Raw genomic sequence first — 16,774 nt, forward strand, 5'->3', positions numbered from 1 at the left:
CAGAACCAGGGATTGAACTAAGGCCCTATTCCACTGAGCCATCTGCCTGGCCCCCCTCATCTCTTTTTGCTGTGCCTTCTCTAAACCTGTAGCTTAATGACTCTTGCTGTTTTTCTTTTCCTGCCTTCATTGAAAAACTTCCCATGACTAAATGTCAGTGATATTAATGAGAAAGCAGTTGGGAATAGGAATTGCTCCTAGCTCTTGTATGAATCTAGCTGGCTCTCTTCATCTGTAAGGAGGTCTTTAGTTTAAAACTTTTGGGGAGTGTTACCAAGTGAGTACCTAGGTAGGTAGACTCAGGGGAATACAAACCTGGAAAGCATTTCACCTGGAGGAGATATACTTGGGCAGAGTTGCTGGAGTTGGCCTTGGTGGTCTCACACCTGGACAAGATCCTTTTCTGATCTAACAGCCATGTCACAGACCCAGGGAGCCCCAGGCCACTGGAGCAGCTGTCTCTCTGTGTGCTGCCTGGCAGGACCATGCCTAGGAAGAAGTCGTGAGTTTTCACTAGAACGGAGAGCCAGGTGGCCATTCTGAAAGTGAGTTCAGGAAAGGGGGGTCCCCTGTGTGAGCAGAGTAGGGACCACATCCTATCACAGGCTAGGATGGGGCAGGGCTGGAGTGTGTGTGGGTGCAACTGACTGGAAGGCAATGGGACTAGACCTTCAGAGGCAGAACTGATGCTACCTTGCCCTAGCAACACCTTGGATTTGGCCCCTGAGATTTACTTTCCACCTAGTAAGGGCGTACTCTTAAGGTGTGTGTACTCTAATGTACATTTTCAATGAAAATTTCTTGCTTTTATGGAGAAAAACGGATGAACTTTTGTACTTAACTGATTAAATGGCATGTGGTTCTTTCAGGGCATCTGAAAAGCTCACTATTCTTATCCTAAAAGAGAAATAATGATACCATTAGATATTAATTATAATTTTACCAATTTTATAGTAAAGTAGAAAGCGGTGACAACTCCTAATGTCCCACTCTCCCAGATTAAGTGATAATGGCCTTGGATTTAGCTTTATCTCTGCAAATTTGTTTCAAAATCCTTTCCTTAACTTTCTGCTTCAGACAAGCCCTGAGGAGAGGAGCTGAGGTACAGACTTGATGAAGTCTTCTTTCCCTTCGAACCTCAGTGACAGACTGTCTTCTCAGACGCACTCTTCCTTCCAGATCTATAAAGTTCTCGTAGGCCTGTGCACTCCTCTGGTTCCACTGATTTACCCCGAATTCCCTGTGGACCCCAACTGCTGGCCTCTTCCCATCCCCCACCCTGGCTGCCTGAGGCTTTGCACAGCCTGGGGTTCTCAGAGCCTAGAGTAGACCACACCCAACCTGCCTCTCCTGCTTCCTGCACTGGGGACAGCACACACCGTTCAGGCCAAGGAATCGCAGCTGGGTCACTGTCAGTGACATTAGAGTATCTTGAATGAACTTCACCTTTATAAATGTTTTTGATTACACATGAACTTTGCATAGGAAGGAGCATGAGGTGCATGGTAGGACATAGAGCATTTTATTTCCAGGAGTTCTCATGGTGCCTCTTGAATTTAGAATTTAATTTCCTGTGTTCAGTGTTAGTGTGTAACATCAGTTTTCTCTTGCCATTCCTTAGTGTAGAAGGATGAAGACACTGGCATTTAATAGTGTTTGCTTTTGTTCACAAAGACCGCTTTGGGTTTTGAATCACTGTAACATATAGTTTGAGTAAATTGTTTAGCTCTCTATTTCAATCTATAAAGCAACAAGAACTGAAATCTGAGTGTTAGTTTTGGTAGCAACTCTCTGGGTCACTGTATTCCTTGGTATGGGATTGGTTAATTGTATTTGACTGTTTCCCAGGATATCCTGGGACTAGTAAATTTTACAAGTAAAGACAGGCATAACCAATTTCAATTGCTAGTATATGTAGGTATGTTATAGTTATGTTATAGCATTCTATATAAAATTTCCTTTTAGGTGGCACCTGTCACTTTTCTAAGAAAAGCACAAAATAAAATCCAAACCACTTTATCCTAATTGTTAGGTTTTTCAGCAGCTCAGTAAAGAGATATGAAAGATAAAGGAAGTCTTTATTAACTCCAAAGACATGGAAAGGATCGAGGGCAGATGGTACACATCCTATGACCTGAGACAAAGAGAGCCGAGACTTTTATGGACTCTTGCTAGGAGTGGAGTTTGAGCGTCAGTTTCAATTACATGTGAGGAGCTGACTGGGGGGTCTCTCCTATGTGCCTGGAAAGGTAAGAGGAAATTGCATCCAGGACTGGGTTGGGGGAGAAGGAGGAAGTGGTCATTGGGAAGACAAGCTGTTGTTTTAAGAGCTTCAGCCATGTTAGATGACCACCCTAATAATTCAGCAATTTATGCTAGGGCCAGAACCTAGCATTAATAAGAGCTCTCTTAGACAAGGCCCACCAAAGTCCTTCATTCAGGACTGTTTACCTATTAAAAGTATAGTGTATATTTTCCCTAAGCCCTCACTGTCCAAACCATCTTACCTCAAAATCCGGGCACATCCAATGTACACTCAGGGTGCTTTCTCTGTAACGTGCCAAAGAATAAGCTAGATGAAAAATAAAAGTTTGATATCACCACAGAGGTAGAGAAGACAGACTCTCAGGTCTTAATCTGTTAACTCATTAAACTCATTAAACACCTCATTCTGAGGCTGTGAGGCTTTCTTCATTGTGTGTGAAAATCACTTGGGAATTTTTTAAAAATTAATTTTATTGAGAAATAGCAATGAGACAGTTTTAAAACAGGTTAGTAGGACAGTTACAATAATTAATAGATTGCATATTGTTTTCTTCATTGTAGTTATTCATAGTTTAAGATGCAGACGTGATATCTTGTCTAAACAGTATTAGTACAAATCTTTCTTCTCATTGAACTAAGAGAAAGTAGCTATATATCTAACTTGACTAATTTGTGAGTGTGTGTGTGTGTGTGTGTGTGTATATATATATATATATATTTCACTACAAAATGGTACTGCATTTATATGACTGACCTTGTCAGATACAAAAGTTACATTTTTTGTTACATAGGTCTTGCTTTATCTTGGTCTTAAACATCCAGAAGAAAAGTATAAACATGAGGTATAAAATGTAAAGCCATATTAATATGCTGAGCTGTGAAAGGCTCAAGTCAACAACCTCTGACATTGCCAGTCCTGCAGATAACCCACTAATATTATGGTCTACTGGACTATATTGGATTATTTTGCTGAATTCACGCTTCTACAAGATTTGAGTGGCAGTGGGACACCCATCTCTGACAAACTAAACAAGAAAGGGGGATATAAATCACTTGTGAATTATTATGCACTCTGTTCACACGATTGCATGGCTTTCTAGTTTTATAATTACAAATCAAATGAAGCACACAGGGAGGAAGAAAGGGGGTATCTCTGTACCATAGTGCTTTCTCCAAAAAGAATTACATATGCTGAATTTTATATGGTTGTCTCAATCTCAGTTATGCTTTGTTTCTCTGAAGGGATCTGTTTATCACGTGAACAGTCCCAATGGCAACAATGAATATCCTTCTTCAAATGGCTTTTCTTGGTTATATCAGATTTTCTTTGGACCCTGACAATCAGTTCAGCTCTTCCTCTCTAGAGAGCCAAGCTCTGCAGCTCAGTGGACCAAGTTGGAATCCTAGTTCAGCCTCCAAGATGATGCTTCCTTTATGTCTGCCTTGGGAAGATGCTGCCTATAACTTTTGGGTCTTGTCATGAAAATGAAATGAGTGTATAGTGGTTGATACATTGTTTCAAGTTGAGAAGCTTGTAAGTTTAATTAAGTGACTCAGCAGAGAGCTATAGTTCAAGAGGAGAGCATGGACATTGTGTGAGTTCTACACTCAGCCCCAGAGTAGCTTGTTTATAATATAAGGAGGGGAGAGAGGCTGGGTAGAAGCCACAGGTACTGTCCTTCCCTTTGCTCTTTTCTTTTCTGCTGCCATGAACTGCTGTTCTCTGCCTTGTTCCACTCTGCCTGGGAGCCAGTGTAGTATAGACTGAAACCTTCCCAAACTGTGAGCTGAATAAACCTTTCCTTCCTTAATTTTGGGTATTGTGTATTTTGTCGCAGCAATGAGTAAAAAGTAACTGAGACAAAATTTGATACTAGAGGAGTGGGGTCATGGCTGTGACTATACCTGACAATGTGGATCATCAGCTTTTGGGAGTAGCTTATGGGAAGAAATAGGAAAGGTTTGGAGAGGTCACCTACTAGTGAAGAGCTGGAATGCCTATGACTCTTGTATATGGGAGATTCTGGTCAGAGCTCAGAAGATCCGAATGCTGATAGAAAGCCTGCCTGTAAAGTCCAGGCTGGGGTGGTTTCTGCTAGGAAGAAGGACTACATTGTTTGTTGGACCACTGTGGGTGATTTGTGTTGTGGCTTGGCAGAAAGTTTGTCTGCATCTTTGCTCCTGTCCAGAGACTTTGCCTGAGACTGAGATTAAACTCACTGGACTAATTAATCTTGCAAAAGAAATCTCAAGGTAGTCAAATGTTGAGGCAGTGGCATGGCTAGAGATCCTTTAGTAGATACGTGTTGACAGTCAAGAGCAAAGAGTTGAGCAGGATGATTTAAAAGTTTGTGGGTTTGTCCAGAAAGGAAGCTCCAGGAAGGCTGTGAACTACAAAGATAGAGCTGAGATCTCCATTGCCCAGGAGAAGGTGGCAGGTTCTTACCCATTGCAGCTTCAGAATTACAAGGGTGAAGGACTTTGCACTGAGGAGACAGCCACAGAACCTCATGTTCCAGAATGGGGACCATGGCCACACTCACTGGGTTCTAGAATGGAGGCGGTGCCCACACCAGATTGCAAAATGGTGCCAGCATAGAGAATTTGTTCCTAGGAATCATGTTCAGAGTGCTCAGGGACTCAGGCACTTGACTCCTACAGCCAAGAGAGAAGGAAGCCTGGCTAATCCTCCAGCTGGCAGCAGCCCTTGCCATCATCCATGCAGCTTTGGCTTTAAGTGCATTTACAATGCAGGAGTTCTGAAGTTAAGGCTTCCACCTAGATTTCAGAAGGCCTGGAAGCCAGGCAGTGTGTCCCTGAGATGGCAGTATGTAAATCTGTTAGTGAGAAGCCTATTCATTGGAAACTTTAGAAGTTCAAAACCAGTAACATGGATTATCTGAGAAAAGCTGCAAAAAGGGAGCAAAGTGGCCTGAGAGAGAAGCCATGGGAGCTAAAAGCGCAAATGCTGTAGGTTTGGAGACATATAAGACTTTTAGAGCTCACAAGTCATTACAGATTGCTTCATTTGTCCACATGGAACTACAGGGATTAATGTTTGCCCTTCTGGATTTTGGATTTGCTTTGGTGCAGTGCTTTGTATTCTGCTGCTTGTACCTTTTGGAATGGTAATGTTTGTCTTGTGCCATTGAATGTTGGAGATGTTTAACTTTTGATCTGTACAGGGCCCCATAGCTAAGAGTTTGCCTTAGATCTTGGTGAGACGTGGGACTTGGACTTTTCAGAAATGCTGGAACTGTTGGGACTTTGACAACTCTTAGGGATCAATTAAAATGCCTTTTGCACAAAGGGAATGTACCCAGGGGCAAAACATCTTGGTTCTAATGTAACACAATGTTCAAGTTGTAAAATGTTAATAAGAATGTCTATGTACCTGGAAACTGGCTTGAGGAAATGTCTGGCTGCCAAGTAGACAAGGGGTGGATTGTACTGGTTGATACATTGTGTCAACCTGAGAAATTTAAAAGTTTAAATGACTCAGCAGAGGGCCAAGATTCTTAGTTTGTAAACATCCTCATCATCCTCATCCTGTGCAAGAGGAGGGCATGGACGTTGTGTGAGTTCTATACCCATAGCCCCTGGGTAGCTTATTTATAATGTAAGGAGTGGGGAGAGGCTGGCTGGAAGCTCCGGCTGCTGCCCTTTCCTTTGCTCTTCACTGTTTTCTACTGCCATGCACTGCTATTCTCTGCCATGTGTCAGTATACCTGGGAGCCAGCTGAGTGTAGACTGAAACCTCCACAAACTGAGCTAAGTCAACCTTTCCTTTAACTTTAGATGTTGGGTATTTTGTCCCAGCAATGAGTAACAAGTAACTGAGACAATATTAGATGTAAATGTTTAAAACAGTAACTAGACTATGTATATAAGGTGTTCCATAAATGTCTGGTATATGAAGGCTTCACTCTAAGCTTTTGTTCTCTCTTAAAGAGAATAGTGATAGTAAGGACTTACCCTCATTGTAAGTGTTATTACTTACTCAATATGAAGCTATCAAGTAAGGGGATGAGGAGGTCTTTTCATTTGAAGGTGGATAATAGCATACCTGAATAGGAAAATGTCATCCAGCTTTCTGAGCTAAGCTGAGTACAACCAAGAACACCCTGTCTCAGCGGCTCAGGGCAGCACAGACTTCTTTCTCTTCTTGTATGTATGGGACAGATTGACTGTGGTTAGGGAGGATCATATAGTTCTTTCCATGTGGGGACTCAGAGCACCAAGCACATTCCATTTTTGTGGCTTGCTTTCATTTCAGCCACAAAGGTAAGGATAAGGGAGGGAGGGAAGTGGGAATGAGGAGGAAGGGAGGAGAGCGGGGGACAGAGAGAGGCAGAGTCGGTATGAGCTGAGGCTTTGCAAAGGACTTAAGGGGCAAGTGGGCAGTGGAGTGATGGGTAATCACCTGCCATTTTCTCTCCTGTCCCCATTCCCCAAAACTGACCAGCTGGCTTCCACTGTGTGCTGTTGGGCATCAGTGAATGGCAAAGGCAAAGAAGGATCCATTGTACATTGAAATTACATGAGACAAGGGGCCAGGGAGATGGCTAAGTAGAATAAACACTTGTCTGGCAAGTGCAAGGGCCTGAGTTCAATCTCCAGTTCTGAAAAAAATAATAATAATTACACGAGACAGTGTCAAGCTGGAGTGTTCTCTTTTCTGCTAACAAATACAAATCACTTGCAACCAGTATTTATCCATAGGTTTGTGGAAGGGATAATAGCAACTTTGTGTCTTGAATCCCTAAGTGAAGTGACTTCAGTCCCCTGGGTTTCTTAATAATATTTAACATAAACAGGTTGTTTTGAATAACTAGCCTGTGCACAGATTGAGTGGCTCACTTAGATGAACAGACCTAGGAAGCATCCAGCCCCCGTGAGGCACACTTCACTGTGCGTCAGTGTTGGCTTCCTACATCTGTGTGGTCCACTGGCAGTGCTCAGAGACCCTGGCTCTGAGTCCCTCAAGGGAGCAGAGAGAGTGAGGTGGAGAAAGAGAGACACAGATCAACATGAAGTGATGGGTTCACGCCACTGGGCAAGTCGCCTAGCTGTCTCCACCCAGAACTTGGAAACACTGCTTGGGGGCAGGTGACAGCTTCAGGCCTACTTGTCAGTGACTTCTCAGTCTCCTCATTCTTCCTCTCAACAAAGCAGTGAAGTGATCTGAATAAGCCTTTCGAGTAACTGAAAGGACTTACAAATCAGAAGGGAAAAATGTTTCAAACTTTGGATGCTAAAGAGAACCATTCTGTAGTGCTAGCATCAAGCAAGCGTTAAAATAGTCATAGTGGGTTTCAGAGGGACATTTTGGTACCTGTTGCCCTCAGATTTGCCTTCAGGAAGCTTCCAAAAGGATGGTCCTCAGGACTCCAAGTTCTGTGGGGCACTATGGGACATGGAGTACAGCTCCAGAGTTGGCCTCCTCTGGAGGGTGACAAGCAAGCACACATACTGATGCGTCGGAGTATTCACTGGGTGTCTGTCAAACAGATGAACTTAGGTATAAGTGGAGGTGGATGTACACAGATCCACACAAAGTCCACGGTCTCTGGGTCTGTCTGCCTGCCTTCTTGCCTATCTATCCATGTGTCTGTGTCTTAGAGCCCGGATTGCAACACATATTTTCTCTTCTTTTGTACTCAGTGGTTCTTAATAACAATAAGATGTCCTGTGTAAGCTAGCTGTGCCTTGTAAGGATCATCTGTGTTAGTAAACCTATAGGAGAGGAACAGAAGAATGGTGTTCTTTATGCTGTTAGTGCCAGCTAGGCGACTCGCCCAGTGGCGTGAACCCCTCACTTCACGTTGATCTGTGTGGCTCTTTCTCCACTTCCCTCTCTCTGCTCCCTTGGGGGACTCAGAGCCAGGGTCTCTGCTGAGCCAGGGGTCTTCTAAAGGCCCTTTTCTTGCTGGTAGAGTCCTCATCATAGTTTCAACACTTCCTGCAGTTCTGGAATGTGGACCATCCCTTGCTTTCCTAGACAAGAATGATCCCTACTGAGGCAGAGTATTACTTTTCACACTGCACTTGACCTGCTAAACAGGTTTCCAGTGTGTCCTGGAAGGAGCTTTGGACAAAATAAGTTAGATATACAGCTACTTTCTCTTAGTTCAATGAGAAGAAAGATTTGTACTAAAATTGTTTAGACAAGATATCATGTCTGCAACTTGTACTCTGAATAATGAAGGCAACATTATGCAATGCAATAATTATTGTAACTGTCCTACTAACCTGTTTTGAAACTGTCTCATTACTATTTCTTTCTCAATAGAATTAATAAAAATATGTATTCATAGCTCATTAGATATCTTGCTAGGAATTAGCAATTTCTAGCCAAACGTTGTGTTGATTTATAAACACACACTGTGTTGTTCAAAAGTGAGAATGACAAAAAACCTTCAGAATTAATCCGAGTTGTTTGGAACTAGAAATCTAAAAGAAGAACTGGAAAGAATAATTGTAATAAAGAGAGAAAGGATGGATAATCATTCTATTTGTAGCCTTAGATTTTTTTCTTTTGTATTTTAGGGAGAGTCTATAGGGTGTTCAGGTTCTCACTAATAGATCGGATTCGTAGTGATCCACCTATTTATAGCCTCCCAAGAGCTGGGATTATAGTCATGCGCCACCATGCCCAGTCTCAATTGCCATCTCAGTGCACCTCGGGGGTGGGGCTGGCATGGCAGACCCAGGAATTGAACCCTGGGCCCCTATGCCTGCTTGCAGGTGCTTAATCCGCTGAACTATTTGACCAGCTCTATAGCCTTAGATTTAACAACAAAAGTGTTGTAGATACAAAGTTGTGTAGACACATAACTTCTAGACTTCAAATAGTTAGGGATTTATAAACACAAACTGGCTAGCTAAAATTGGTCAATATAATAACTTGGGTAGGCTATAAAGTAAGACATAAACAGGATCAGAAAATAGTGGGGATAGTCACAGTTTTACCTTGGGATATTTTTCCCCCACAGTGTTTGTTTGAAATTTTATGTAGCAGTTAAACTTACAAAGTGTGTCATGAAAGAATAAGTTGAGAACAGGCAAGATGGTGCACATCGGAGACCATCGAATCAGAAGAGGGGAGGCCCTGTGTCGAAGGCCTATCATCCTCCTGGTATGGACGGTGTTGTCACTGCTGCAAGGGTTGACTCTGCACCTTGTGGTGGCGGCTCAGTCACTTACAGTGGAGTTGACAGGCCAGGCCTGCACATGGGAAGGTTTAGATAGTTGGACAGGTAAGTCAGAGAACAGAAGGAAAACACACCTTCATCAGGAGTGTGATATCTGTCACTTTATGATGGCTGAAGTTTCATAGATGATGGCTAGTAAAAGAAAATAGTCCTAAATCTTGCCAGTTTCTTCATTTCTCACATTTTCTCCTTTTCCAGGCTTTTTTTTTAATCAGTGCATGTCTGCAGTACATAATAATTGCATTCATTGTGGGGAGATGGCACACACACATAACACATCTTAATTCTCTTTTATCCCCTCCCCTCCCTCTTCTCTTCTTCCATAGATGTTTGATTTAGTAATTACATTAACAGAAGAAATAAGAATTTTCTAAAAGGTAACTATCTGCATTACAGAACTTTGAGGGAACTGACTAGAAATAATCCCTTAAATCTCTTTTATTTTCATCTTATTTTAGCACACAGCACTGTCAATTTTATATAATAGAGCTTACAAATATATCTAACCATGTTTTTTTGGCAGTTTTTGTCCTTTGGTCCAGATATGTAACTCAGTTATGGTAGCTAATGAGAGTTTCTGCATCTGAGAGTCTCCCAGTAATTTGGTAATTTTAACTATTCTTTGCCACAGTCTAGTTTGCTACTCCTCTATGTGATTTATTTCATTTAGAGCATCTATTTTTAATGTTATTTTTACACCCAAGTAGTTGAATTGCCAATCTTCTTACATGAAAGGGATGAGAAATATTATAAGGAATGGAGTGTTTCTCCTCATTTGTAAGATGCATGTGAAGATTCTCTAACATTTCTGGTCCAGGTACATGATAAAAAGTTTTGTCTCCCTTCAAATTTCAGAGCTCTGAACCAAACTGAAGAGGAGATGGATCAAAGGATTCAGGCTGCAGAACACAAGACTCAGAAACAAGTGAGTTTCTAGGATTGGCACAATTGCAGCAGCACACCCTTCCAGGGGACAGGGAACAGCAAGCTGAGGTCCTCGTGCAGCCTCCAGCAGCAGGATTTCTACCGCGGTGCTTCTTGGGAGAGCACACAGAGAGACCGAGATTATGGTCATGTGAACAGATAAGGCAGGCAGCCTTCAGATAGTGGCAAGCACAGGGAAGGAGTGTGTGACAGATGGGGAGTGGGACAGGAGCCTGCTCAGGCTGGGGCCAGAGGCCTCTCTGAAGAGGTGACAGCCCTGTCTTACTGCCTGAGTCCTCTGCCAGCTTTGAACCTAGATTACCATGAAATGAAAGTCTACCTTTCAATGTAAGATGTTTAATAATAGAGTATTATTATTATCTGAACTCTTCAAGCTGAAAATTATATGCCACCTTTGGTGATTTCCACTGAAAAAAATAATTCTTTGTCTCCTTATAAGATACGCTCAGGTACACAGAAAATACACATAACTCTTTGTTCTGACTTTAGAATGGGGTGACACCCATTCACTGTCTTTAATGAGGATTAGATACGACAATCTGTGAAATGTTCTCCTGGCTCTGCTTTTGCTCTGGCTGTTACCCGTGCTTTGGATGCCATGCTCTACTTTTCACATGCTGAGTTTGAGGACTTTCAGAAGAGTTTGCCACTGCCCTTGCTGATCTTCTCTATATTTGATTTATATGGTGAAAACATCTTCCACGACTTCCCAGGTCATGAACGTTACCAACAGAAAAGTTTCTTCAGGACCCTTTGTTAAGGCTTCCTTCCTCTTATCTCTATCCTTTTCCTAGGCAACCACTCATTTTTTGTTTGTTTTGTTTTTGTTTTGTCACTATAGATACTTTTAAGGTTTTCAGAATTATACCTAAATTAAATCTTAAAGCAGATACTTTTTTTATTTTTGTCTGTCTGGCTTCCTTTGTCCTACAGTGAACCTTTGTATCGATATTTATGCTTTCTTATAGCAGAGTAGTATTCCATTACATAGCTGACTTTAGTTCCTTGTAGTCCTTCATTGAAGGTCTTTGAGTTAAGTTTTCTCTAGTTACTGGCTATTGCAAATGAAGGTTCTGTGGATATTAATGTACAAGATTTTAGATAGACTTTTTTTTTTGTCTCTCTTGAGTAAATTTCTACAGTGGAAAGCCTGGACTATCTGCACAGATGTATTCTTGGTTTTATCAGACTCTGCCCAACTGATTTCCAGGGTGGATGTGCCATTACAAAGCCTTGCGCGGCATCCCCTCCTTCAGTGTTCTAACAGGAGTGCAGAGGAATCCTGCCACTGCTTCAGCTACAGTTCCCTGCTGACTGATGCTGCTGAGAATCTTTTCGTCTGTTTGCTTTATTGTATCTCCTTTGGGAGGGTGACTGTTGAAAAATTTTGCTCATTTTAGGAATCTGATTTTTTTCTAATTACCGAGATTTGAGTTTTATTAATTCTGAACAGAAAAATTATCAGATACTGGTGTATAAATATTTTTACCCAAATTGTGACTTGTCTTTTCATTGTGCTAACGTTGTCTTTTGAACAGTAGAAAATTTTAATTTTGATAACGTTCAAATGTTCAATGTTTTCTTTCACATGGTTTTAGTGTTTTATTTAAAAATCTTTGAGTAATGCATGATTTTTCATAAGTTTTATTATATTAGGTTTTACACATAAGATCTGTTTTATATGTGGTACAAAGTGTGGACCAGTGGTTGTTATTTTTTTTTAATTGTTCTAGCACCCATTGTTGAAGACAGTTCTCTACTGAACTACCTTGTCCTTTGTCTAAAATCAGTCTAGTATATTTGTGTAGATTTATTTTGGGGGTCTGTTTTCTGTTTAATACATTGATTTGTTTGTCTTTACATTGATATTAATATTTGTTACTTCATAGGAAGTCTCAAAATGAAGTGGTATTCATCTTCCTTCTTTTTTAAAGATTGTTTTGATTATTTTCAATTTTTAAATTTCCATTAAATTACCTTGTCATTTTCTAAAGAAAATAAAAAGCAAACGCAAGTCTGCTGGGGCTTTGATTTTAGTTCACTGCTTCTGCAGATCAGACAGATTTGCTTCATAACAATATTGAAAATTCTAGGCACAGATATGATTTATACCTCACTTTACTTAGGTCTTCCTTACAGCGATGTTTTATAATTTTCATTGTGCAGATATTATTATTCCTCCTTTCTCAAATTTATTCCTAACATATCATTTTACTTATTTATTTATTTATTGTTGTTGTTGATACAGGTTCTCGCTATGCAGTTCTGACTCGTAGTGATCCTCCTGTCTCAGCCTCCCCAGCACTGGGATTACAGGTGTGTGCCACCATGCCCATTTTCGGTGGTCAGCACAGCGCACCTGGGTTCCAGGGCTGGCACAGTATGCTGTACTGGGCATCGGATCCTTGCACTTGCTAAGCAGGCACTTAGACCATCTCCCTAGCCCTAGCATATCATTTTATGATACTCCTAAAAATGTTATTTTTTATTAATACATATTACTGATCTAAAATAATGTGTTTAGTTTTGGCCTGTTGGCATGCATAGAACGTGTCAGTCATTTCCACCTTACTATTTCCTGAAAAACTTTTTAAGCTTTCAATTTGTGATTGTTCTTTATAAATATATAGAAATGTATTTGATTTTTCTTGTGTGTTGCTCTTTTATTCTGCAGTGTTGTTTACATTGCTTACACTAAGCCGTTGATAGATTTCTTGATCGATGATATACTCTCTCAAAGACAGCTTTATTCTTTTTAATATTGATAATGCTTTTATTTTTCTTGACTTACTGCTTTGGCAAGAACAATAAAAATGATCAAAGCAGCCATTCTGTGGGGTCTGGGAGCTAGCTCAGTAGAATAAGCACCTGCCAGCACCTGCCTGGCAAGTGCAAGGTCCTGAGTTCAATCCCTGGTACCCCCCCCCCCCAAAAAAAAGGCCATTGTAGTACATATTCAGTTATTCAGGGTTAAGTACAATGTTAACAGTATGTTGTCCATAGATGTTCTGGACCATATTGAAGAGAACCCTTTCTGTTACTCATTCCCTATGAGTTATTATTTGGGAAAAGGATGTTATATTTTGTCAAATGATTTTCTGCGCCTACTGAACTAATCATATATTTCTAATTTAGAATAGTAATGTGAATTAAATAGATTGATTTTTGAATGTTAAAATGAGCTTCCACGCTTGAGATAAACCCCAATTAGTGATAATATTGTTATTCTCATTCATTATTGGATTCATTCTACAATGTATTAGTTACAGTATTTATATCTGTAATTATAGGAGAGTATGGTTTTCTTTTAATGTCTTTGATTTTAGTATCAAGCCAATGCTGCATCTCATAAAATGACTTAAGAAGTGTTTCCTTCATTTCTATCTGCTGGAACTCTGAAAAGAGCTGACCTGAGCCACCACTACTTCTTACTTACATTACCGTAATAGCTGAGTCTGAGCCCTGTCTGTGATCCCTTGTCTTTCTACCTCTCACAGGCTAGAGAAATAGACTGGTGACAGTTTCCTTAATTGGGCTCTGAGAAAAATTCTTTTAATTAATTAATTAATTAATTTTTTTGTGGAACCAGGGATTGAATTTAGACCCTTGCGCTTGCCAGCCAAATGCTTATTCTACTGAGCTATCTCCCGGCCTGAGAAAAATACTTTTAAATCCTACAAGCATTTACATTTGAGTTTGAGGCCATGGATCCAGTGAAGAGACTTCCATCTATGTGGGGATTAATGCCAGGAAACTGCTTGAATAGGCGCCTCAGTGGGAGGCCTCACCATTACCATCCCCCTGTGAGGTGGGCAGCTCTTACTTCATCTGGAAAGCTGGAGGAATTTAAGATAGCATCTTTAAAAAGTTACCATTTGGAGTTGCTCTTTTGCTAAACATTTTGAATGGGTTATTCAATCTGCATGAATTATTTCAGTTATTTGGATCAATTTTCATGAAATATTTGTTTCACTTGGATTTTTAGTTTACATAATTTAACGGATATGGATGAATTTACTTAGATTATGTAAATCCACTTAAAAGGCCCTACCTTTTGCCCCATTCAAACTGATTTCCTGTCACTTTGGTTTCCTTTTCATGTCTTTTTTTTTTTTTTTTTTTTTTTTTTTTTTTTTTTTTTTTTTTTTTTTTTTTTTTTTTTTGCGGGACCGGGGATTGAACTCACGCCTTTGCACTTGCCAGGCAAGCACTTATACTACTGAGCTATCTCCCCGGCTCCTCATGCCATTTCTTGAAGTTACCTTTTCCACATTGCCTGTTAGAATGCATGAGAGCATGTTTATTTTGGCTCCTCCTTTACTAAGTAGAAACTTCCAGAACAAGGGACCTCTGATCAGCAAAAGGCTGTTAGTGAGCATCAGTATGCTGAATCTCAGTGGTTATTACCATAAAACTAAAGGTGAACAATTCATTGAGAGTAAAACAAAGATTTAGAAATGACTTCGCATGGGGAGCTTCTGAAAGGCAACCTAAGGCTTTTCGCCACTTCCTGCTCCAGCGGACACTAAGGGCACTCATTTGATTCTGAGAAGTACATCGCGTGCTGCTCTGCACTTCCGCCCAGCAGCAGGCTAAACTTACGTCAGGGTCCCATGATCCTCTAGTGACGTCGCGGCCATCTTAGTTTGCGTAAGTGTACGCTCCAGTGCTCACACAACAGCAGAGTCCCCCAAGGATGCCCTTTTCTGCCTTTGTCTCTGTTGTTAAGCAACACATATCTGCCATCTTACAGAGGCACTTCCTGTGAAATGCGCAATGATGCAATTTTGATTCAGACGATGCATAAACTAGGGAAAAGGTATATTCACGACACCTTACTGAGTCCTGAGGTATGAAGGGTTCAGACAACCATCACAGCCATAATTATTAATATCTTTTAAGTGTTTAATGGATTAGTTGCTGTGCTGTGGCTCCCTATCAAAGTGTAATAGCCTTAGTGCCATCGCTTCACAGCTGTGTGTGTGGGCCATGGAATTCTTCAGTTCTTCTGAATCTACAGGTTTACTTTCCAGACCTACTGCACATCTGAAGCCTTCTTTTTCCTCCCTGTGTGGGAGAATTCAGGAAAGCTTGGTTTGGTGCAAAACGTTTCTCACCTGTAGGCTTCTCAAGGCTGTTTAATAGGCCAAACCTATTTAAATCAACAAAGTCTATTATTTTTTTTTTCCTTTTAGGAAAGATACAAAACTACAAAAGCCCTCTCCCACCTGAGACTTATGTACAAAACAGAAGTAGGAGATATACAAGTGACCATTAAGAAACTAAGAATGGAGTTATGTGGCAGGCCTCTAGGAGCAGTCTCAGGATCTCAGTGTGTCTAAGAAATTAAACTAAGCACATGTGGAATTATACTGAAGTGGCAAACAAAATCGATTTCAAAGTCAATTCTACTCCTTGAGAAGATCCCTTGAGCTCATCTTTGGTTTCCAAGACCTGTTTCTTACAGAGCTAATAAATATATCTGATCCTTTGAACACTTGTTCATCAAACCCTACTTTGCTTTTCTAAGTCTTTAGCACCCAGATGCTTCAGGTGCCCAGTGTCCAGCAGGCTTTTCTGCTCCTTGTCATAGAGACATGGCCCAGTGCTTTGTCATGTATCTCTGCATCGCTACCCTACCCCACTACAAGGTCTGGGTCAGTGAATACTTTTTAAATGAAATGAACATTGTTTTTCTATCTAGAAAGTTCCAGATCTAGGGTACCCAGATCAGCAAAAACTGAGAAAGAACTTTATGAAACATGAGCAGAGGTATAATTGAGTTTGGGCTTTGTCTCTGTTCGGTTCTAATGAGCAGGGTCCGCTGCGTTAAGCAATGTCCTGGCTGAGATTAACAAGCAGCTGTAGAGGAGGCCAGGAGAGCAGGAGAGGTATATGCAGCATTTACCAGTTTCCATGGCAGAGATATTCCCACCGCTACTGATTGGCAGCTGCAAGTTGACATCAGTGAGTACAGAACTGGGAAGAAATGTTTGCGGTAGACTCTCACCTGCTACAACAAGCTGGCCCAGTGTAGGGCTAGATTCATTGCTTGCATGTGGTTATTTCCACAACCATAATGGAAAAAAGTTTTATTTCCATGATGGAAAATAGATTACATGAAACAGATAATTTAAAAATCTCTATAAAACTGAAACAGAAAAAAATAAAAATAAAATAAAGTTCCGGGTTAGGCAGACACAGGGGCTGGGAGTTCAATCCCTGGGCCTGGGCCTGCTGGGCTGGCCCTGCTCCCGGGGCTCAGTGAGATAGTGAGACTGGGTGCAGTGGCACACACCTGTAACCCCAGTACTTGGGAGGCTGTAAACAGGAGGATCACTATGAGTCCA

At 41.0% G+C, this 16,774-nt stretch overlaps 1 protein-coding gene across 1 annotated transcript in view; it reads left to right on the forward strand.

The window, feature by feature from the left end:
* The window catches only part of Rasef (RAS and EF-hand domain containing), a 58,478-nt gene that overhangs the window by 9,789 nt on the left and 31,915 nt on the right, over positions 1–16,774 (forward strand). Inside the window, exon 3 of the mRNA XM_023701837.1 lies at positions 10,335–10,404. Coding sequence (XP_023557605.1) covers positions 10,360–10,404 — 45 coding nt within the window. The 5' untranslated portion in view covers positions 10,335–10,359. The remainder of the gene's footprint in view (positions 1–10,334; positions 10,405–16,774) is intronic.

This window comes from Octodon degus, unplaced genomic scaffold, assembly GCF_000260255.1.
Source record: "Octodon degus isolate 3935 unplaced genomic scaffold, OctDeg1.0 scaffold00141, whole genome shotgun sequence".
In the NCBI taxonomy this organism is placed as follows: domain Eukaryota; kingdom Metazoa; phylum Chordata; class Mammalia; order Rodentia; family Octodontidae; genus Octodon; species Octodon degus.